This window comes from Centrocercus urophasianus, unplaced genomic scaffold (genome assembly GCF_019232065.1).
Source record: "Centrocercus urophasianus isolate 14NV4802_14NV808 unplaced genomic scaffold, USGS_Curo_1.0 seq_11, whole genome shotgun sequence".
In the NCBI taxonomy this organism is placed as follows: domain Eukaryota; kingdom Metazoa; phylum Chordata; class Aves; order Galliformes; family Phasianidae; genus Centrocercus; species Centrocercus urophasianus.
The window spans coordinates 3,461,564-3,484,267 of NW_024884253.1; the positions used below are offsets into that span (position 1 = coordinate 3,461,564).

Consider the following 22,704-nt stretch of genomic DNA (forward strand, 5'->3'; position numbering starts at 1 on the left):
TGAATGGGAAAGCAGTGCAGAAAATAGGGCAGAATTATGGAACTTCAGTCCTCAACTAGCAAACAAGTGACTGTTGAAAAGATTTTTCCTTGTTTTCTTTTACTATTTTTAAAAGGACATATTTAGGATATATATATTTTTTTTCCTGAAAACCTTTAAAGGGTTCACCTTAAAATGTTGTTTTTTTTTTTTCCTAGTTACGAATCTGTGGGTGAAAAACTAATATCTTCTCATTACAAACACAAAGTCAGCAAATTAGCTTATAAATTCTTATGCTGAAAGCATGAATTGGATAATAACTGGAGTTTTCAATCAAAGGTTAAATAAAATGAATTTATCTAAATAGCACAGGTGCTGCAAATTCTATAATGTTTTTCAGTAAGCTTCTGTTCCTGGAATGATCATGTGTGTCACCTGCAGTACCATTCTTGTCTCCTTCCTACTTGAATTCTATTGAATTCCCCAGTGAGTTTCCAACTCAGAGATATGGAGGGGCCATAATGACATTATTGCTGTGGGTTTTGTCACTGAAATTTTCTCACAACCCTTTAGCAAAGTGAAACTGAACTCAAATTGCTGGTATTCATCAGCACACAGTGAACAAACAGGGTCGCTCTTCATGTCAGAATGAATTTTAATGTTTCATTACAGTTCACAATTAAGCATCCACTCTATTGTGTTCTCTCTCCTCAGCCTGTTTACTTGAACATCTGTAATACTGACATTTATGCTGACCTGCGTTCTTTGAAATTATTTTCCAAGTCTTGAATTCCATTTTCCAGAGTACCCTGAGGTGAGAGTTTTTGTGGTTGCCTTCAATGACAAATGTTGTTAGAAACCCCTTCGTATGGCCTTCATCTCAGAATTCAGTTCAGAGAGTTTCAAGGAGAAGAAATACTGAACAGAAGGAAAAGAAGTCTAATGAAAAACGATCTATAATGTTTCAGTGCAAGGGAAAGAAAAATCAATCAGATGTTTTCATACTGAGCAGAAAAAAAGGAGAGTCACGTGCAAAACAATCTATAATGTTTCAGTGCAAGAAAAGGAAAATTTGATTGAACGTGTTCATGTGTTGTGATATCTGGAACCTGAGGTGATGCACAAAAAAATCACAAGTTCTGCTTTAAGAGGATTGCTGCTCTTGTAAATCTCAGGGAGAGTGAAGGATGATTTATACAGTCATAAGATCCCTGACAAAGTTGCAAATAAAATAAAAATTGATCTGTTTGCATTTCAGATTAAATTAAAAAGAGTCAAAGAGATGGATTTGAACCAAATCTAACTTCTACAAGTTTTTGAAAATCTTTGCAGTTCATTCTGATTACTGAGCTTACTAAATCTATACTTTGAATACAATACAGTCATCATATTTGATGAAATAATGTACGAGAGAAACAATGCCATGTGTTTTTCAGTTCCCAAATGATGGTGTGCTCACGGCCTGCAAACTACTTCAAAGTGGCCCGGAATAAAAAGGAAAGAAATTCTTTTCTTTCACTGTTCAAAATGAATCACAACTCTCCCTTCATGCTGCTGAGTGCAGCACTGAGGGCAGCTGCTTCTGATTTTCACTTTGGTGAATCAGAGCAAGTTACATTTGGAAACACCAAACCTTAACTTAATGTAATTTAATGCATGGTTCTCCCCTTGAGCCAAAGTGTGACAGACAACAGAGCCGTGCAGGCTTGCAAAGTCAGGAACATTATGATACGTATTTGTAAGGTACTTCTTGCACCCCAAGAGGACCACTTTGTGAAACTTACAGACCTGCATTAGCTGATAATCTTTGCCCAGCCATTTGATCTCAAGTACAGTTAGGCAAAGAAATAGGCAAGATATTCCAGACTTACAAGGAGATATTTAAACTATGCCCATCAACCCAAATAAAGCCCTCTCATGAGAACAATTGCCAATTCCAAATTATAGGGTTTATATTTTGTTTTAAGGTAAGCAGAGTAAAGCCTTAACTCCCAACTTTATTTTCAGTTTTACAGTGATGCGCAGAAACTTAAGAAATTTTGACCAGTAAAGACATATATGCTTTCTTGATTGTAACCTTGCAAGTGGATATTCAAGTGAAGAACAGCTGAGGGAACGGGGTTTTTTTAGCTTGGAGAAGGCTCTGGGGAGACCTCACTGTGGCCTTCCAGTATTTGAAGGGAGCGTATAAACTGGAAGGGGAATGGCTGTTTATAAGGGTGAATAGTGATAGGACAAGGGGGAATGGTTTTAAACTGAGACAGGGGAGGTTTAGGTTGGATATTAGGAGGAAGTTTTTCACTCAGGGGGTGGTGAGGCACTGGAACAGGTTGCCCAAGGAGGCTGTGGATGCCCCATCCCTGGAGGCATTCAAGGCCAGGCTGGATGTGGCTCTGGGCAGCCTGGTCTGCTGGTTGGCAACGCTGCAGATAGCAGGGGGTTGGAACTGGATGATCATTGTGGTCCTTTTCAACCCAGGCCATTCTATGACTCTATGATATGGTTGTACGATATAGTGTATAGTATAAAGCCTGCAGAATACCTTGCATAGCACATCTCCTCTGGTCAGGACATTAATGACCACTTTGGTATATGGGATCAGCCCACAGAGGGTAGGTAGGGAAATCAGAGAAGTCAGGGCATCTACAAAACAAACACTGATCTCATTTTAGCTCAAAAATGACAGGTGTTCCTCATTTTAGTAACAGTGGTATTTGCCTGCAAATATGATGGAAAATTTGTTTTCATGTGTTGAAACTTTCCTCCTATGGGCACATTTCATCTGTGCACAACAGTTTCATGAGGTAAAAATATTTGTAATAGACGAATGTGGAAAGATATCAGGATAGTGTGCACATTTTGAAATGTTAGAAATAGCAATATGTATTGGGATCATTCATTTTCTTTGTGTTAATTGCAAGAATCCATTGGAAAGTAAGTGACTTTTTTTCCAGTTTCACAATGCATCTGTATACAATGGCTGACATAAATGTTTTTGAAAATACAAATCACATTGATTATCATCATTTAATCCAAGGGATAGAGTGTTCTAAACACTTTCCTTCTGGTAATAGCTGTCAGTGTTTTAAAAACTATTCTCTTTAAGTGAAATACGCATGGTTTTGTTCTTAGGAGATGTCCAAAAAAATTTGATAGTGCCTGCTTTACAGAATCAAAACATATAGGGTTGCATGTAAGAACAGAAACTAAAAGTATCCCTTAAGGTATATGTGGAAGAGGGGAGTTTGAATAGATCATCAATCATTACCATAAAATATTTAAAATACCTACTTTCTTCTTAATGTATTAATGTTTCTTATAAGGCAAAGCTTCTCTAAAGACGTGTCTTGAAGGAAGGCTTACTGCAGTGTGTAGTTAGGACAGTGTTTTGGTTACTCCGGGTTACTAACCCATTTTCTTTTGACAACTTTTGGTAGTGTATTCCAATTTAGTATCATTGAGCCTCGTTTTAACAGAGGAGGTGAACTGCAATTTTCCCTGCTCTCTATGTACTTTAAATTTAACTTTCAACTAATTCTGGTTGAGTGAGTGGGCACTGCAGTTTGTTACAGTAGGTTGTGTGGGTTCAGGAAAGCAAGAAATGTGAACTAAACTCAGCAAAGTAGCTGTCAAGGAATACAATTTTTAAAAAATAACTAAAAACAGAGTGTAAAGTGATATGTATACTGACTCAAAGTTTCCTGCTTTTTTAGTTGCACCCCTCCTCCTCCAATGTTTTGTTCCTTTTTACAATTACTGTCCTTCCGTGAAGGCCAGAAAAAGCCAATTCACCTCTACTTTCCCAGGACAGACATGTTCCTGGGCACCCTGCTCTGGGTGTCTCTTCTTGAGTGGGGACAGGACAGGATGGACACAGAAGTCACTGCCAACCTCAGCCATTCTGTAATCCTGTGAACAAGTTGCTAAATTCTTGGGTTTGTTTTTGTGCCTCTGTAAAATTCCACTTTGTCACATATCTTTGCATGTGCCTTCCTCCTGGTTATTCAGGCTTTTGCCTTCAACTTTGCATTGTTCTTTTGACTTCTGATTGCCTATTAAGTAGTAAAACTGGCTTTTGTCTCTGGTTTGGGAGAAATGCAGTGAAGCTTTCTTCAACAAAGGCGAATGCTCTTTGACAGGGAGTCTCAATAATGCAGCAATTATCATGGTAAGAATTATTTAATAATTACATAGCGTCGGTCCAGTATCGTCACAATGTTCAGTCACACAGTTTATTGATAGTCAATTTAGATGGAACAGGATTATGCAGACCCACACTCCTTCTGGGATTCTGCTGATATCTGTGGAAAGTTCCAATGCCGTGTGTCAGAAACTTCCCAAGAAATAAGGAGCACAGCAACAAAATCTTATTTGCCAGCTTCTGTGCTACAAAACCAGGATTTGATTAGAAAAAAAAAGCTTCTAGCTTTATATTTCTTGCGGGACAGCTGACCTTTATGAAGTCTCTCACTGGCTGTCCAATTTATATATCACTATTTGACAGTGAAGTTCTTTCTGCTGTGTGCATGAATGGAAAAGAAATGGAAAGGGATCCTGAAGAGAGCCTGTGGTAAAGTCAGAAGTAAAGCCAAAAGAGTTCTCACGCTTAAACTGATTCTTCTGTCTTAGAGATGTTTATTTGGGCATCTTGTCCTGGTGCTTGCTGAGCCATACTATGATTTGTGTCATCCTCAGCATTATTGTAGGCTGGATGCAGTCGGTAACTCTGCAGCAACACTACCACAGAATGTATTGCTATAAGCAGTTTCATAAAATCATAGACTGTCCTGAGTTGGATAAGAATCACTGAGTCCAACTCTTGCCTCCAGACAAGACCACCCAAAAAACAGACCATGGTTTATTTTTCCACAGTGATTTTACTCTGCTGTACCGTATTTTTTCCTGACATACTAGATCTTATTTTCTACATACTGTTTCTCTGTGTGTCAACAGTGAAAATAAGAAAATAGATGTCTATATTTTTGCCTTCTTTTCCTCATATAGAACTTCAACATAAGCACCTGCCTAACTTGGAAAATTGAGGACAATAAAACCATATAAATAATTCACTGGCAGTAGGGTACTGTTTTGTCACTTTAACATTCTTTTTTTCCTCCAAATTTCAAGTGAAAGCAGCAAATTCCCGGATCTTACTGCATAATAAAATAGTTGGGAAACCTCCTTCAGATCCTGGAGGGAAGATCTCTGCTTTCTTCCAGTGTCGCCTGCCTTGTAGCCAAGTGTGATGCTCTGAACCCAAAGCCCTTCAATCGCCACATGTTCATGATGCTCATGAGGGTATAAAAAAACATGGGAATAGATTTTAACATAAACCAACTCGAATGATTTATAATTCTATGATAAGGGAAAGTCACTTACAGGGGAATTTTTTGTTCAGTGTTCGTAAGATATTTCTAAATGAAAAAAGTATATTGCAATAAAATGAACTATCTTGCAAATTGCTGTCTATGTTCAAATTGCAAACTGATATCTGTAGTTCTCAGAGAGGAACTGCAAACTTCAGATTTCATAATGTAGTGGGCAGTTTCAAAAATAGGAGGGCTGCAAGCAAAGATGGCAGTTCCGCCGGGAATTAACCAGTAAGTGATTGAGGAGAGATTCAGTCTTTCTTAAAGCGATGCTGGTCTGCAGTTCTAATATTAATGTATTTCTTCTACAGAATTGTTTGTAGGGCCATTTGTAGAAGAGATTTGGATGGGCAGTAGTGGCTTACTCAGAGAGAAGTCATCTTTCTCCTCCACACTGTTGTCCAGCCAAATCCCTTCTACAAATGGCCAGATGCATTTGCTGTTATGTTCATCCTTATTTTTCCTGCCAGCTCTTACAGCAAATTACACTTTTATGACTACAACATATTCTTGCAAGTTTACAATTTTCTGTAGTAATATTTCATCCATGACAAGGAATTTAAACTGAAGAGGCTTTTAGATAAAGAAACAGATTGTTCTTTCTCCTGTACCCTCTTGGGTCAGTGTTCAGTCTATCCCTGTGTACGGAGAAAACCTTAGTGAAGAATTCAAGTGATATCTCTTAGCTTAGCTTAATTGTCACGGCATATTTTTCTACAGAAGCATGCATCCGTCGTTCTTGAGTTACATTTTACCTTCAAGCATGTCTTTGGTAGTAGCTAAATTTGTTGGTTTTTGTCAAAATATTTGGTGCATAATGCTGAACTTTGCAGGGTGTCATTATGCCCTGCTTCTTACAGTACATTGCAGTGCAACACGTGGAGAACTGCAGAGGTGGTTTTATTTTGATGTCATTGCATTCTGGTTTATTAGTGGTGATGGTGTAACTAGAAAAATGTGCTAAGACATTGGAAGCCATTTGAAAAGACAGTAGTTCAATGCATGTGTATTTGGGGAGCTGCATAATATTGACATAGTATTGACAAACAGCATGGTTATTTCAGCAGCTTTTCTCTTCAAAACTGACACAAGGGCATGGACGTGTGCTTTGAAATTAGCTGTGCCAGGGGTGTGTTTAATGGGTTATAGTGAGTGTTTCCCATCAGAATGACTCTCGTCTGTGAGACGGAGTTCTGATCATTCCCATATATTTGCATTTTGCTCATGGTCTTTATTCACAATTATTGGCTTTTCTTGGGCAGAGACTGTAAAAAAAACACGGGGATTTTTCTAAACAACAGCAGCAGTGTATTTAATTTAAAAAGCCTGACTATCAATGTATGAAACACCTCAATATTCTTTGTCAGTGTCTTCAAAAGTAGTTTGATGCTTTTTTTTTAATTTAGAAATTTCCCAAATATTTGGGAAATTAGGTCAGTACTACGACCAGCTTTCTTATTCCTAGGTTTATATACAAGATTTTTGACATCGGTGACAGATTCTCTGCTCTTAATTATATCCTGACACCATTGTTTTCATATAGATTTACCCTCATTGCTATCAGACAGTGGGATACTTAGAGAATTGGGGGTTTATGGTCCATGCTAAGCTATGCAACTGCAGGACTGCCAACAATGAGGAAAAGAAAAAGAAAAAGACAGTGAAATAAAAACGTCTACTTTTTCATGTGTTTTGTTGTACTGAAGCCATAGTTGTGTGTTCTTTGGAATGCAAATTCCAAAAATTGCTATTAAAGGTTGGGACCTCTGAGTAAAACTTCCCTTCAGGATTGTGAACAGAAGCTGAGACACCTGTCCATCTCAATTCCAAGAAATTATCAGGATTAAAGGAAATTTGAACTAGACTTGAAAGTGCATGGATTGTTAACAGTGTGTACGTGGTACTGAAAGAAGCTGTCCAGTGAGGTTGTGGAGTCTCCTTCTCTGGAGGTACTCAAGACCAGTGTGTGCTTTCCTGTGCAACCCACTGTAACCTGTGTTAGCAGGGTGATGGACTGGATGGTCTTCAGAGGGTCTTTCCAACACCCTACAATTCTGTGATTCTGTGATATTTTATTTTAGAAATGGCAATCTTTACCTGGCGTGTCAATAGCAGTAATAACAAAGGTCCTACAAAGTCAAGGAATGGGTTTGGCTCATTCTGTTTGCTGCATGCATTGTGCTGGTTCTAAGAGGCATCAAGCAAAGGTTTCCTAAAGCAAATACCAAAGTATACCTGTTCATAAAATATAAATAGATTGTAAATATGTTTTTGTACTCATCCCCATGAATGTTCCATTCCATTATAAAAGTTTATCCATTCTTTATTATTTATACCTTAAAATTGACAGTGTATTCGTTCCTTGGAAATACATAATCATGGAAGATGAAAAAGAAGAAAAAAACTTTTATTCCGAAGTTCAATTGTTGATGACAAATAGAAATGGATGTTGTATGCATTAATAATGGAGCTGGTTTTTGTTCACCTGTTTCAGACCATGCTTCTCACTATCAATGTATGTCCCCAGGATTTTGGAAGCAAAACAAGATTTTGGAAGCAAAACAGAATGAGTAGTTTAAAAGCTGATGTAAGCTGACTGATCTGGAGAAACAATGTAGGTGGTTCTAGTGTACATTCATTCAGTCTTTCATGAGCTACATGTCATGTCATGAGCTACATGTACAGCTTCTCCAGCTCAACGCTTTTTAACTATCCAGGACTACCTCTGACTCTTACAGATGGACAGCTGTGACTATGGGTGCCCCTGGCTTTGAGGTAAATAAATAACCAATTCAGTTGTGCAAACTGACCTGATAGAAACCCACTACTATGGTAAAAATAATAATTGCAGGAAAAAAAAAATAATCACATCAGCTTATCAGAATTGAATGTTAAAGAAAAAACGGAATCTGCATCTGCTTTCTCATTTAAAAATGAGTTTCCAGAAGACCTGGAACAAGAGACAATACTTTCAACTCATTTCCCTTAGTATGAATTTGTATCAGTATTCTTAGTTTGAGGGAATGTTAAAGTGACAATCTAACAGCACTGATGAATGCTTCCTGTGGTTATAAATTCTTCTGGGAAAGAGAAATTCTGCAAACTTTCCAGATCATTTGGTAATCTCAACTCTCAGAAATCATTAGTTAGGTCGGGTCAGCTTATGTAGGCAAAGGAAAGGCTAAATATAACATCTAGGATGTGTATTGTATGATGTCTAATAGCTTGTAACATACCCTTATAGTCTCAGTTGGAACAATCCCTCAGCAACTTGCGGGATGCTGAACCACTGACTTGAAGCTGTCATTTATTGGTAGGAGCACTTCATCTACCATTTTTACTTTGAAAGTTATCATTAGCATCCTAAATTCCCCTTGGGGAAAAAAAAAAAAAAAAAAAAAAAAAAAAAAAGGAGGAAAATGGAAAATGTTGTACTGAGAATTTGTAAGTTGGAAAAAGAGTTTGGATCTTAGCAATGTGAAATAGAACAGGGTACGGTGGATGGGTACTTTGTGTTTAGTGCACATGAAAATATTACTAGTAACCTATTATTAGATGTTGAAGGGAGGCATCTCTGGTCTGCAGATGGTATTTGATACAGAAAGGTCAGCATCAATCACAGTGGAGGGGGAATGATCAACAGAAAGTGCTGTAAGTTTTCTTTCCAGATTCAGAGTAGAGGCAAATGAGATTTTACTCTGAAGTTCTACTTTCAGAATATTCCCGCTTCTTATAGGCTGCCAGTATAGTGAGCAGTTGTAGCATTTTCCTTAAGGCTGCTTTAAAAATGTCCTGCTCACATTCACTTAGCAAAATAGCTCAGGAAAGTGAATTTATTTTGAATTCTTTATCACAGTTCATAGCAATATAGGTCTAAATAAAGGATTTTTATCATGATGAAGTGACAAATGAAATGCAAATTGAATCTTCTCAAAAATCAAAGTAGAAAAGAGATAATTACAGTAAAGTACATTGATAATAAATACTTTAAAGAAAAGAACCCCCAAATGAGTATACAAGATGTGCCATTGATAACTAACAGAAGGTGTCTAGTTAGTGCTAATTTCTGCGCAGGAGGAGATGGCTGGCAGAAAGCCAGCACAGGAAAAGTTTTAAGTCTAGGCTTTCTGTTGGTTATAAAGAGGGAGCTTCCACAGAGATGTCCACAACTGGTTACTGTGATGTCACAGTATCACAGAACAACTGAGTTTGGAAGGGGCCACTTGGAATCATCTAGTTCAACTGGTCCAAGCAGGGCCACATTGCCTAGAATCACATCCAGGTTTGATTATCTTCAGAAATGGGACTCCACAACCTCTCTGGGCATCTGTTATTCTTTTTCAAATTACATAAGGAAGCATTTTCTTTTCCTTTTTCAAAATACTCCTTTTCTGTTTCAATCAAGTCCCAAGTAAAAGAGTAAAACTGAATGCAAAACTTACTGGCACCCATAAGCAGGGCTTTCAGACAGTATTTCAGATCTGAACCAGCTCTGATATCTCCCACTTCTGTCTCATGCACATTAGAAAACAAAGCCAAAACTCCCAGCAGCTTTCATTCACAGTTGTGTGAAGTTACATTTGTTTTACCCTAGAGTATGAGGCCTGATTGCTTGGCACAAATAATACTGAGATATATTCTCTGGCCCGTGTCTTACCATCACATGGGAGCAAAATGCTGATTTGCATGATTTAGGAAAGAATTGCAGATGTTTAGCTGCAGTAAACCTGCTGGGGTCCATGCAGGAAGAGATCCAGCACTCTTGGGTACCCTGATGAGCAAATCTCTGGTAATACTGTGAACCAAGCTAAAAGTTGTATTTGAAGTATGGTTCTGAAAGTGTTTTTGGTTTTTTTTTTTTTTTTTTTTTTTTTTTTTTTTTTTTTTAATTGAAAACTTCTTAACTTGCCAAGAATACAGCACATATATTATTGAACTTCTGTAGATGTGCATAAACAAAATTTGCTGGCCAGTTTTCCCCCCTCAGATTCATCACTCACTATTACTCACATACATCGACTGTTCTAGAATTGATCTGAGAGATACTTTCTCCTTGCTTGGGCATGGAGGCAAGGGGAGAAGAATAGAAAAGACAAGAGGATGCATTTTCCCTCGTTTTTCCTCTTGTTATTACTGTCAGCATAAGGAATGTTGGTTTAGTAGCCAGACTTTTTTTCTTCTAGCCTTTAGCTTAGTGGGAGAATTGCTGCAGTCCTTCTGCTGTTTACACAGAATCACAAGGTTGGAAACGACCTGCAAGATTATCTAGTCCAACCACCCTCCCATTCCTATTATTTACTATTTACTATTCATTTTTAAAGAATCCTTTCATAGAATCATAGAATGACTTAGGTTGGAGAGGACCTTAAAGCCCATCTAGTTCCAATACCACCTCCCATAGGCAGGGTTGCTGCTCATCCAGTCAGGCTGCCCAGGGTCCCATCCAACCTGGCCTTGAATGTCTCCAGGGACGGAGCATCCACAACCTCCCTGAGCAGCCTGTTCTAGCATCTCGCCACTCTCTGAACAAAACATTTCTTCCTAGCATCTAACCTAAATCTCCTCTCTTTTACTTCAAAGCCATTCCTCCTCCTCCTATCACTTTCAGACTGTGTAAGAAGTTGGTCCCCCTCCTGCTTATGTTTCCTTCAGTACTGGAAGGCCGCATTGAGGTCTTCCTGGAGCCATCCATCCATTCATCAAGTCCATTTTTCTCCAGTCATAGAAGGCCACTCAATTAGTAAGGCATGATGTGCCTTTGTGAAACCATGCTGGCTGTTTTGAATTGCCTACTCAGCTGAAGCAAGAAGGCCTCATCTACAGGGTTCCCATTATCAGGAGGCCTAGAGTAGATCCCAACCACCGGATGTCCTTTATTGATGCAATCCCACAAGCTCTCAGCCTATTCATGGCTATTTCTCAGAAGTAGAGAACATTTCACTTTCACAACATTACACTTTAAGATCTGTACTCACTTTGTGAAATTTGCTTGGAATAATAACAAGTATTAAACAAACTAGAAAGGGACAAATGAGTATGAAAAATATGTTGAATCAGCCTTTTTTTATTAATAAGGCTGGTACACGTGAGCAGGTCTGAGCCTGATACATGAGGATTTTTGCCCTTTTTCTTTACAAGCATTGACATGAAACTCAAAGTTAGGTGGATCGCCTCCATGTTTTCCCTCAGCCAGTCAATTAACAGGAACATTATTTTTTTTTATAAATGTCACGCTGCTTATAAAATTAACTTGATGTCAGTTGTTTTTCCCCTGGAACTAATTTTTATAGCAGGGGGAGAAGTACTAAAGTGTATAATTTTTTTGGATCTGAACAAGATTTGTTCTGGTAGGGTAATAACCGTATGCTAATAAGCAGATGGGATATCATTTATTTTCTTTGGACCTGCTTTCTTTCATCACAAACATTTTATGTGAAATAGAACTGCTTATGAGTAAAGTTTTTCTGGTAACTCACCCCAGTGAGATCTAACAGTCATGTATGGGAATCACATCACTGCCACAGGTTGTCCTGAGCAAATATTGAGTGATAAAATTCTTTGCATTCTTGTAAATCCAAGGGAAGATTATTCTTAGGGTTCTGATGGTCTTGCAGTGTGTAAAACGAATGTTCCTTTTACTTTGCTGCAATTTTAGATTTGAGTAAAGGGAATTACTGGGAGTAGAAAGATATCTAAAGATGTGTCGTTATGGTTGATCTCAGAAGATCTTTGGATGATGGAGTTTTAACCTATGAGATTCCAGCCAATGTGTTTGGTGTTTTCTCATGACTACATTGAAATGTTCTGATCTTCTGGCATTGTATCTGAATTGTTGTGGAATTTGACAGTTGCAGGAAGAAGGTGTTAAGAAAATTACTACTTTGCTGTTGAGCACTCTGGTGTAAATATGGGAAAAAGAAACAGCAAAACTGGGGCTGAATATGCCTGTGCAGGGGAAGCGTGGTACATTTCAAGAATGCCTACCTGCTATCCTGTTGCATATTTCTATTCAGTTAAGGTTGCTGTATTTTCTTGTTATTGTTTGTTTAGAAGGCAAATCTTCATCCTTTTGTATTGTACTTTGTTCAGATACGTGTATTGTGTTCTTTCTTTATGACGGTTACGTCAACCTTGGCTTTTGTGAGGGTACATAACTGGAAAAGTAGGCTGTTAATTGTACACTCAGCAGGTTTGATCTACAGGCATTGGCAGACTGAAAACATTGAGTCACAAGAATACCTATGTTCCTACAGAGTCATTTATTACCATCTTTTAAAAAGAGATTCATCTTACAGAACCATAATACACTCACGAAGACAGATGTAAACCTAAAGTCCAACTGCCCAAACTTTAAAGTGAAGTTCCAACCCCTCTGCCACAGGCAGGGACACCAACCTCCAAATCTGGTACTAGACCAGGTGCTCAGGGCCCCATCCAGTCTGGTCTTGAACACTTCCTAGGGCATCCACAGCCTCTCTGAGCAGCCTGTTCCAGCATCTCACCACTCTCTCTGTGGAGAACTTTCCCCCGACATCTTCCCTCCTTGAGCTTAAAACCATTGCTCCGTGTCCTATCACTGTCTACCCTTGCAAAAAGTTGATTCCCCTATGATGTGTACCATTTGTCTGCTCTTTAGAACAGCTGATTTTCTGAGTGGAATAGCTGTTTGGCACTTCTAGTGATTGCATGCTGCACATCAGACTGATAGCAGACTGATAGTAATGCAAGTGCTGATATATTGGTGTATCCTCCTCATGTCTTGGAACGGTTATATGGTAATCCTGTAGAATTAAAGAACAACAACAAAAACAGAAAAAAAGATACCACTGCTCTAAAATGAAGGTATAAAGACTAATGAACAGGAAACATGCAGAAAGAAAAAGTATCAAACCAGTCTGATTTTTCATGAGAAAGTGACAAGCCTTACAGGGAGAGAATAATTAGTAGGTGACATATTTTGGAGTGTTTCATAAGGTACTGGACTTTCCTTCTAATGATACTTTAGATTGAATAAATGTTTAAATCCTTCTTCTGTACGGTGAATGTGTAAGTCAATGGAAAAATGTTTTCAGAGAATGCTTATGAGTGGTTTGTTGTCAGACCAGGAGAACGGCGCCCAGCAAAGACTTTTCCTCATTAGTCTTTATTACCAACCCAGATGGTGGACTAGAATGCATTCCTATTAAATTTGCAGATGCAAAGAAGCTGGGAGAGATGGCAACTGTATCAGAATGCGGAATTAAAATTCAGAATTACTTAACTGAACTAAAAAAGTAAGAACATGCAGTACTTTGCTAATTCTCTGGTATGCCTTTCCAGTAGGATATAGACTTATTACAGAGAATTTGAAGCGCAGTCATGGTTATGAAATCTACACAGCATGATATGAGGGAATAATGAGAGAGTTGGGGTTGCCGTTAGAGAAGACAAGTAAGCACATAACGAGAGATCTCTTATGTCTGCTATAAAAGAGATGGAAAGGAATAAGATTATTTGTGTTTCTGGTTAAAACAAATGTTGAAGTAAAGTTTCAGTAAAAGGGATTTCTACAGAATATTTGAAATAGTAGTAAGTTTTTTACAAAACTGGGGAAGAGACTATCTTGGGAGGCTGTAGTGGTTCTACCGTGGAAGCCTTGGAGACCCAGTTAGACAGAAATGTCTCAGGAATGATTAGGTGGAACAAGAACCCCTGGAGGGAAGAGGAGATGGAGCAGATGTCTTCTTCAGGATCAAGATCTTGTAATTTTCGTGACAGTCTTGCAAGGTTGCCATATGCAGTACACCAGAAATTTATGTGATCATCCATCCTCACCATTTTAATTGGTGGGTGTGTGTTCAGGCATATAAACTTGTCAAGCTGTGTCCTCCATTTTTGATGAGTGAATAAATTAGATCTTTTATTTTTACATTTATTAGACTATAAAGGCTTTCCTTGCCTATCAAAACAGAGACTTAAGCATTTGCTAATGGCTTGTAAGAAGCCAATGAAGCTTGAATTCAGTTCTTTTCATTTTGACAACTGTTATTGATATGAAGTGTAATGAAAACAGCCTGTCTGTTGTTAGGCTTTTAGTTACTTGGTATGCTGTTTCCAGCCTTTAATTTACAGGGATGAAATAATTGACCTTGTATCTTTACAGGACTGACTGGGAATTAAGGACTGAAGTTATGTTTTATTTAACAAGTAGCTCTGAGAATATATAGACTTGTGTCTTTAGTAAACAGAGTATGGCCTGATTCAACATTCTCCTGGAAAATGTTCGTTCTTGACAGATTTCTGATTCCACAAATACAGGCTGAAAAAACCTTGTGGATGATTGGTAGTGATAAATTCAAAGCAAATTAAAATATACGTTAATATCACTTTTTCTGTTTAAGTTTTCATAGCAAATGTAGAATGTTTGGCTTTGCTCACCTTCAGCTGTGAGTACCTGTGAAATAGCATGCTATCTAGTGTAACAATTAGAATTATTTTATTAGTTTAGTGTAATTATTGTTTTCTGAATTTGTGTCTAATTACTATAAAAGTTCTTGGTTACCTCATAGATGTAATTATCCTTTTAAAAGAGTCTGAGGATAACTGCTGAAAGCATGTAAGCATTGCAAAGCTCCTTGAAAGATCTGTGCCATCACAGCAAGTCAGTGTTTTTCTGTTGTTGCAGTTAATGATGGATTTCTGTCAGTGGAAGGAAACGTGGTTGCGTATTAGTTGAAACACAGCTAAGTTTTGCTGAGATTTGCAGTAGTGAAGGATGTGACATGGAGAATTTGAGAAATCAAAAGCTATTTCTTGCTAGCAAAAACCTGACACCTCCCCTTCCTCTGTACATTTTGAGCTGTGCCCCATCCTACTGCTCAGATGCATGTAGTATATTTGGGTATGTCTAATCACAATTTATATGTAATTATTTTAAATTATTAGTCTAGAGAGTTTTGCAAAGGGCGTGTTTTCTTGGATGAGAAAGGTTTTTGACAACTATCAGCAAAGAGTATGGCTAAATTTGCTACCAAGAAAGCCTAGCTTAGTCATTTGGCAAGGGATAATCTTACATAGCGTAAAAGCCTAAAGATTTAGACTTGAAGCTCTTTTTGCTGTTTCATTACACAAGCATTGTCGTACAGCTCTCTTTTGTTTTGACTCGACATGGACTATGCCAAATTATTTTCCCTAGAAGAGTTTATTTTCCTGTTTGAAAAGGCAAAGTTGTACTGAGAGACATGCTGGTAGTCATCTACTGAAGTTTCTTTTCCCATCTACTTCCCATGCATCCATTCTTCTTGCTTCAAGTCTGCCTGGTCCCTTAAATCCTTGCATAGTTTTGCACACAGATTTATTGTTGAAAGTATATTATTAGTACAGTGCCTAACACAGAGCCTCTGGGTGGCACCACGACATGAATAATGATAATTATAATGAGTTGAGTCAGCCATTAAATCACTTCACCTTCAAATCTTGGCTACGTGTGGAAGCCTTTTTTATTTCTAGAGCTGACTTCTTCCAAATCTAAAATTCATTACTCTGTGCATTTTTCATCTCCACAGACACACTGCTACTCAGTGAAAATTGGGCCACAAAAAGAAACTGAAAAAGCTTTAATTAAAAAGCAAATAGCATTTTTCAGCAGGGAAAAGAAGTGGTGAGATCTCCCCCAGGCTTTTCGTGCTAAAAAAAGATTCTTCTATTTTTGTTTCTCTTCCCTTTTAAAATCCACCACCTACCTTATTTATTCATCCCTACTTGGAGTTTACTGATCCAGTTGTAAGAGAGGTATTCAAAATTAGCAGCTGTGCTGTGGCAGCCTTGAGGGGTATATGGCTTTCTTCTGTAAAAAAGAAATTGCAGGCACTGCACATTACTTGAGCAGCAGCTCAGCCAAGAGAATAAAGCTCTGATAGTGGCAGTACCTTTTATTTTCAATATTTAATTGCCCCGTGTTTAAATACAGAATATGTCTGGCAGCAAGCAAAACAGGTGTGACAAGGTGTTTTGTTTTATGTTTCAGAACAGAACAGTTTGGTTGGTGAAGACAAAGTGAAATGCAGTGGTTATTGTCTAATTTCTCATTTCCACAACAGCATCAAAGGTGTTAATGACTGTGCTATTGAGGTTTTGGGAGACAATTAATAAATTCTGTATACACTTCTTTTACCGTATTACTTCTTCTTTGAATAAATAACACTTTACCACATGTCCAGATTTTGCTGTTTAGCTGAGTGGTGGTAGAACTGCCCTGAAAGCTTCTCCCTGCAGTTTATTCTTCAGTATTCAAAATCAAAATGATGAAAGCCCTTTGCAGTATATTAGCAGTATGATGACCACTTTGAAATCAACCGTGCTCTTACTTTGTACTTCATAAGAGCATATCTTGTTCTATTAGATTTTGCTGTAATTGGCATATTTATTGGCAGAATTAAGAAAATGAGTTGGTTAGGTGGGCCCTAGGAGCTGATTACTTCTTAACTACTGAATAGTTGAATTAGTGGAAAATTCCAGCAGCAACTGTGGTGAAGAGGAACTTCATTCACCTTTCTTCATATCAGTAAAATACGAGATCTATTTTACTAAAATGAAACCATTCTGACTTCTTCTCTAAAGCTGGATGGTGTATTTCTAAGTGCTCCACGTGCCACTGGATAATTCCATGCACGGGAATATGTGTGTCATCCCACAGCATGATTTGATCTTCCCAGAGATGAAATCTTAGTTTTATTGTAGTAGGTAAGGTGTGGATTTTTGGTTGAATGTTAACAAGGATTTCACCTTTGATGTCCAATTGAGATGGTAATGACATCAACTTGTGCCTCTTGGATTTAGGGAATGTCTTGACTATATTTTGTTAATGGCATCTAAAATTATTGAGAATTATTATACAGAAAATGTCTGAAAGTTGCTTATTCTTAAAATGTTGAATGTGATCTACACTGAGAATATCACATACTTCTCTGAAATTGCAGTTTGTGGAATTCTGAGGTGACATGTAAACATTGACTCTAAAATGGCTACAAGCTACGGCTTGATTGTTCTGGAAACTAAAGTGCTTTTCAAATCGCGTTTGCAGTTTTGGAGATTTTTTTCATTAATAGACGTAACCTGGAGGCTGTGGCCTGTAGGTGACCTCTGCTGTCTGTATGAATGTTTAAAGTTGCTCTGTGTAAGTCTCTTGAGATAGGATTCACCTGGTGAAATGCGCCTCTTTATGGCATATCAAAATGGAGAATTTTCATTTCCTTATTTTCAAACTCACGGGGACACTCACAAAAACTTTTTTTGTATAACAAAAACTCCAATCAGTCAATCACTCAATATTTTCTCCTACCTCAGGGCTCTTGTTCATCCTCCTAACTAAGAACTGATTCAACCCTAACTCAGCAGATGCAGTATGATAAAAATGCAGCTGGAGGTGATTTGACAGCCTATTTATTTTACTTTTAATGCTTTTAAACTTGATTAGTTATGACAGTCATATGAAAGAGACCTCCTCCTTTTTGTCAGGGTGTGGATATTAGATAGTAATCCTTCAGAGCAATCTTAACATAGTGGGCTAGCTTTGCATTTGAGAACATGTAAAACCATTCCTGCTTGTAATTGTTTATAACCTTCTGCTATTGAAGTATGCATAAAACTTTAAGATTTGTGGTTTAAAGTCTTTCACTAGTATAAAACCTGTTGAAGTTATCAATCTTATTATAGACTACTAGATACCTCTTAACTCTTTGGAATGCTTCTTGTCAGGAGCTCCAAAGTGCCTCCTTGCTTAGCACTTCAGTACATAGTTACTAGTGATTGCAATGAAATTTGCATTGTGATTGATCTTATTAAACACTGCTGATAAAATAAAAAAGTCTGACACTGTGGAGTGAACAGGAGTGACTAAGTAATAGTTCAGGTTGGAAGCCGTATGCAGAATTACTGTAGTATGGGAAAATATAAACTTAAAAAAAAACATTTTTCTTAACCACGCTGTAAGTTGATTGACCTTATTATACCATATAAGTATGCTGGTACATCCTCAGCCTCTCTGGGCAACCTGTTCCGTTGTCTCACCACCATCACAGTCAATAATTTCGTCCTAATATCTTGATTACATCTATCCTCTTACAGTTTAAAGCCATTTCCCCTCATCCTATTGCTACCTGCCCTTATAAAAAGTCCCTCCTATAGGCCTCCTTCAGGTACTGGAAGGCTGCTATAAGATTCCCCTGCAGCCTTCTCTTCTCCAGGCTGAAGAGCCCTAACTCTCTCACCTGTCCTAGAAGGGGAGGCGCTCCAGCCCTCTGATCATCTTCATGGCTCTCCTCTGGTCTTGCTCCAGCATCGCCATGTCCTTCTTGTGTTGGGCGCCCCAGAACTGGATGCAGTACTGCAGGTGGAGTCTCATGAATGCAGAGTAGAGGGCAGAATCATCTCCCTTGACCTTCTGGTCACACTTCTCTTGATGGAATCCAGGACAATCCAGGATATGGTTGGCTTTCTGGGCTGCAAGCACACATTTTTCTGCTCATGTTAAGTCTTTTATCTACCGACACCCCAAATCTTTCTCCTCAGAGCAGCTTGCAGGCCAGTTCTCCACCCTGCCTTTACGTGTGCTTGGGACTGCCCCGATCCAGGTATAGGACCTCGCACTTGGCCTTGCTGAACTTCATGAGGTTGGCATAGGCCAACCTGAAATCCGTTCAGGTCCCTCTGGATGTCACCCCTTCCCTCTAGCGTGTCAGCTGTACCACTCAGCTTGGTGTCAGCTGCAAACTTGCTCCTCCTCACCTCCCTCAACCTGCTGGCCATGGTCTTTTCAGTGCACTCCAGGATACCTTTGTCCTTCTTGGCCACAAGGGCACACTACTGGCTTATGGCCAACCTGTTTTCCATAGGATGCCAAGGTCCTGTTCCGCAGAGCTTCTTTCCAGCAGGTTAGCCTCTAAGCTGTACTCTTGTGAGGCTATTCCTCCCTTGGTGTAGAAGTCTACACTTACCCTTATTGAACCTTGTAAGTTTCCTTTCTGCCCAACTGAGGAAAGTGTATTCAGGTTCACATGTGCTTCAGATTTTCCTGCTTTTCCTTATTTCTGCTGTATAATTTATATTCTCTGGCTCTATTTTTTTTTTTAGGAACAGATTGTTGTATATAGACTGATTTTTTGAGAATCCCTGTGTTTATGCCCTTGTAGGCAATATCTTTCACCTTTATCATACCAGACTTCTCATCCTTTTCTCTTAGGATCCCCTCAGAAGATACGTCTCCATTAAGATGCCAAAAAACTTATAGATAAATGATAACTGTGTGTTTTAAAGGCTTTTAACACAAAGGGAGCATAACCACATTACCTTCTCATTTATGCATCATTCCATTTTCCCTTCTTTTTTTTTTTAACTTCTAAATTGGCACATTGATGACACGCACAAAAAAAAGAAAAAAACTGAATTTCAAGCAGTATCCTGGTAACTGTCATTTAATTGTCATTTTTCTGAAATTGTTACCTACAAATTGTTTCAGCATCTGTGCTCAACTTCCACATTGGAAACAAATCCTAAAATCATCTTTAAGAGATTGTTTGCAGACCAACTGGGCATTAGCAACGCTCTAAGATGTGAAAAATGGTACTTTCAAGTAAGTCTCTCTAATTAAAATACTGTTAAAGGAAGAGAGGGGGGGAAATGGCTTCAGTAGAAGTTAATGATGTATGAATGTGGCCGTGTTATCAAATGCATCTCGCCGTTTTTACATTTTGTAAATGCGGTTTCTGAAGTGGTCACAATGGAAGTGCAAAGCACCAGAATTTTATAGCAATACTTTATAAAGTATTTCTGACTCACTGGGAACAGTGATGGTCTCTCCTAAGCTTCAGCTGTTAGGGCTACTATCAGCATTTCTTCTCCATGATAGATGACCGCTCAGATTTTCCTTTCAGTTAAAATTACTTTGGTGTAAAATGCTGTAGATTTTAAAATGGGAGAGCAGACCATTTATCCAGTCCTTGCTATTTGTAATATTTCTCCTTTAATACTGCATGGAAAAATGTTCCCTCTACGCAGAAACAGATTGTAGGCATTAGACAATTTTGTATCATAAACTATATTTCTGCTCTTAAATACACTGTTGGGAAAGAAGAAGTGACCATCCGGAGTTCTCCAGGAGTGGAAAGATCTATCTGTGATATCTGAAGTTCAGTAAATTGAATAGGAAAGTAAAATGATTGTGCTACTCTGGAGTACTAAACTAGAAGGAACTCTGCGATAACTGCAGAATAAATCAAAAGTCAGGTTCTCCCTTGCAGAAGAGCAGAGCAGGAGGGAGGGTGGCAGCTTGTGTAATGCATCTTTTCCGTTTTCCAGTGAATTGTGTTCCTCTTGGGATGCTCTTATCTGCCTTCGATGTGGCTGGGACCTACTGCAGGTGTTTGCTCACCTGTCTGGGTGAGTGATAGGAGCAGCCATGCAGGGCACAGACTTCTCCAGCCCACAGGTTGTCTTCTAACCACAGCTGGCGGTTGAGAAAGGAATGGAGGGCGCAGAGCATTGCAAAGTCATCTTTCCCGGATACAAGCATCCTAGATTTACATCCTCAGCTTCTGGGAACCAGCAGGACTTTTCTCAGCTGCAACTACAGTGAGCTATTAATAGCTGTTAATGGTGTAATCCTACACAAATCAGCCTAACCTCCTTTTTAGCCTCTGTGCTCACAGTCCCTGTAGTATCCTGTGGTGGTGATTCCTGCAGTTGTGCTGTAGGAAATGCGTTTTCTGTTATTTGCTTTACATTCCTTGCTAAGTCTCTTAATTTGTACTCCCAGTTGTGTTACGTGGAACTGTGAGAGAATTGGTTTCTCTTCATCATTATCTTACAATTCATGATTCTACATGTATCAGATGCTTTTGTTGCCTGTTTTACCAAAAATACCGATGTTTTTTCTCCTGTTAGATGTGCCATTTTTCATCTTTTTACGTCATCCAGTTTTTACTGTTCAGCTCTATTTGAGATGGTGTTGTCTGCAGAGCCTGAGTTATGGGTACACCACGAATTTCAGCATAGTGGCACACCAGTGTTTTCTCTCCTGCTCCCAATCTTGCTCATTATTAATCTTGCACATGGTGTTTTCTTTTGGTATTTCTTTCAGTTTTCATGGAACTGTCTACGAGTTCTCTTCCCTGGGTGATGCAGACCAACTAAGAACCTTTCAGCTGCCATTTTATCACCTCATCATCAGAGCATACAATGCTATAATTTTTCACAGAAAGCTTTTGTTTTTGATTATACTGAAAATATTTCTGTTGTCAGCCAAACTCACCCCTATGTGAGTCAGTCCTTTCCTAGATCTTATGTTTACTTTTTTAGGCTGCACAGCTCCCCTGTGTGTTCCACTGCTGGTGAAACCTGGTGAGCTATGCTTTCAGCAATCTTACAAAGCTTTTTTTCCCTACAGTATCCAAAAGTAATTCTCTTTTAGAAGCTTTTCAGTGATCTGTAAGTAACGGATTTGTTCATCTTCTGTCATCACCCATGAAAAAGCAGTGAAAAAGCATCTTGAAGATTAAGAACCCCATCCCCCCCTTCTCCTGATCCTTTGTCTCTGTTAGGACGGAGGCTCGCTATGACCATGTGTTGTGAAAGGTTTGAATGGCCATTGCTTGTACTGTCCCTCTTTTGTGGATTATGAGGACTTAGTGATGGATGGTCCTTGATCTTGAGATATTGCTCCGAAATGCAAATAGCCATTTTTTAAGGAAAGTTTACAAAACTGTGCAATGATTTTTTTGCTGCAACTGATACAGTTTTATGAGTCTTTAGAGAGAAAAATAGCAAACAAGTAACTATTGTTCATATAATATTCCAGATATTTAGATGCACATAAGTGCTGTTTCCCTTTGCTGGCTTGCTCTATGGCTCTGGTCTGGCCATCAGAATGGAGTAATGCTGACATGTTTCAGTTTTATGACCCTTTTCTTCAGTGCTAAAATTTTGCCTGATCAATGCTGCTATATTTAATGTCCTTTGGTATATTTCCATAAGTTCTTAGTCCTTGTTGCTGTTGCAGAATAATACTCTAGAAAGCATAATGTATCAGAAATTAATATTAAAGTATTTTTTATTATTATTATAATAGTGAGTTCTAATGGCTGCGGTGCAAAGTGTTTACCAGATCCGTCAAGGTATTTAAATTTCTGATTTTTTTTCCAGAGGAAGCCCAATTCTATCAGTGTGAGGAAGATGTGTTTAGCAGTGCTGGTAGGCAGGATGTCCTCTCTTGAAATACTGCTGCTTTGCAAGTGTGCCAAGGTTCTCGTACTAAAAAAGTCATAAAGCTATTCAACCCTTCCCACAGCAGGGGCATTGGAACCACATAACCTTTAAGGTCCCT

General features: G+C 38.5%; 1 protein-coding gene across 5 annotated transcripts in view; it reads left to right on the plus strand.

The window, feature by feature from the left end:
* TRAPPC9 (trafficking protein particle complex subunit 9) overlaps positions 1-22,704 on the plus strand; it is a 475,345-nt gene that overhangs the window by 256,836 nt on the left and 195,805 nt on the right. The window contains exon 22 of one of the 5 annotated variants that reach the window (XM_042809125.1): positions 694-750. The exons of the other annotated variants lie outside the window; for them this stretch is intronic. Coding sequence (XP_042665059.1) covers positions 694-716 — 23 coding nt within the window. The 3' untranslated portion in view covers positions 717-750. Of the gene's footprint in view, positions 1-693; positions 751-22,704 lie in introns of those variants that run through there. 5 annotated transcript variants of the gene reach the window in all.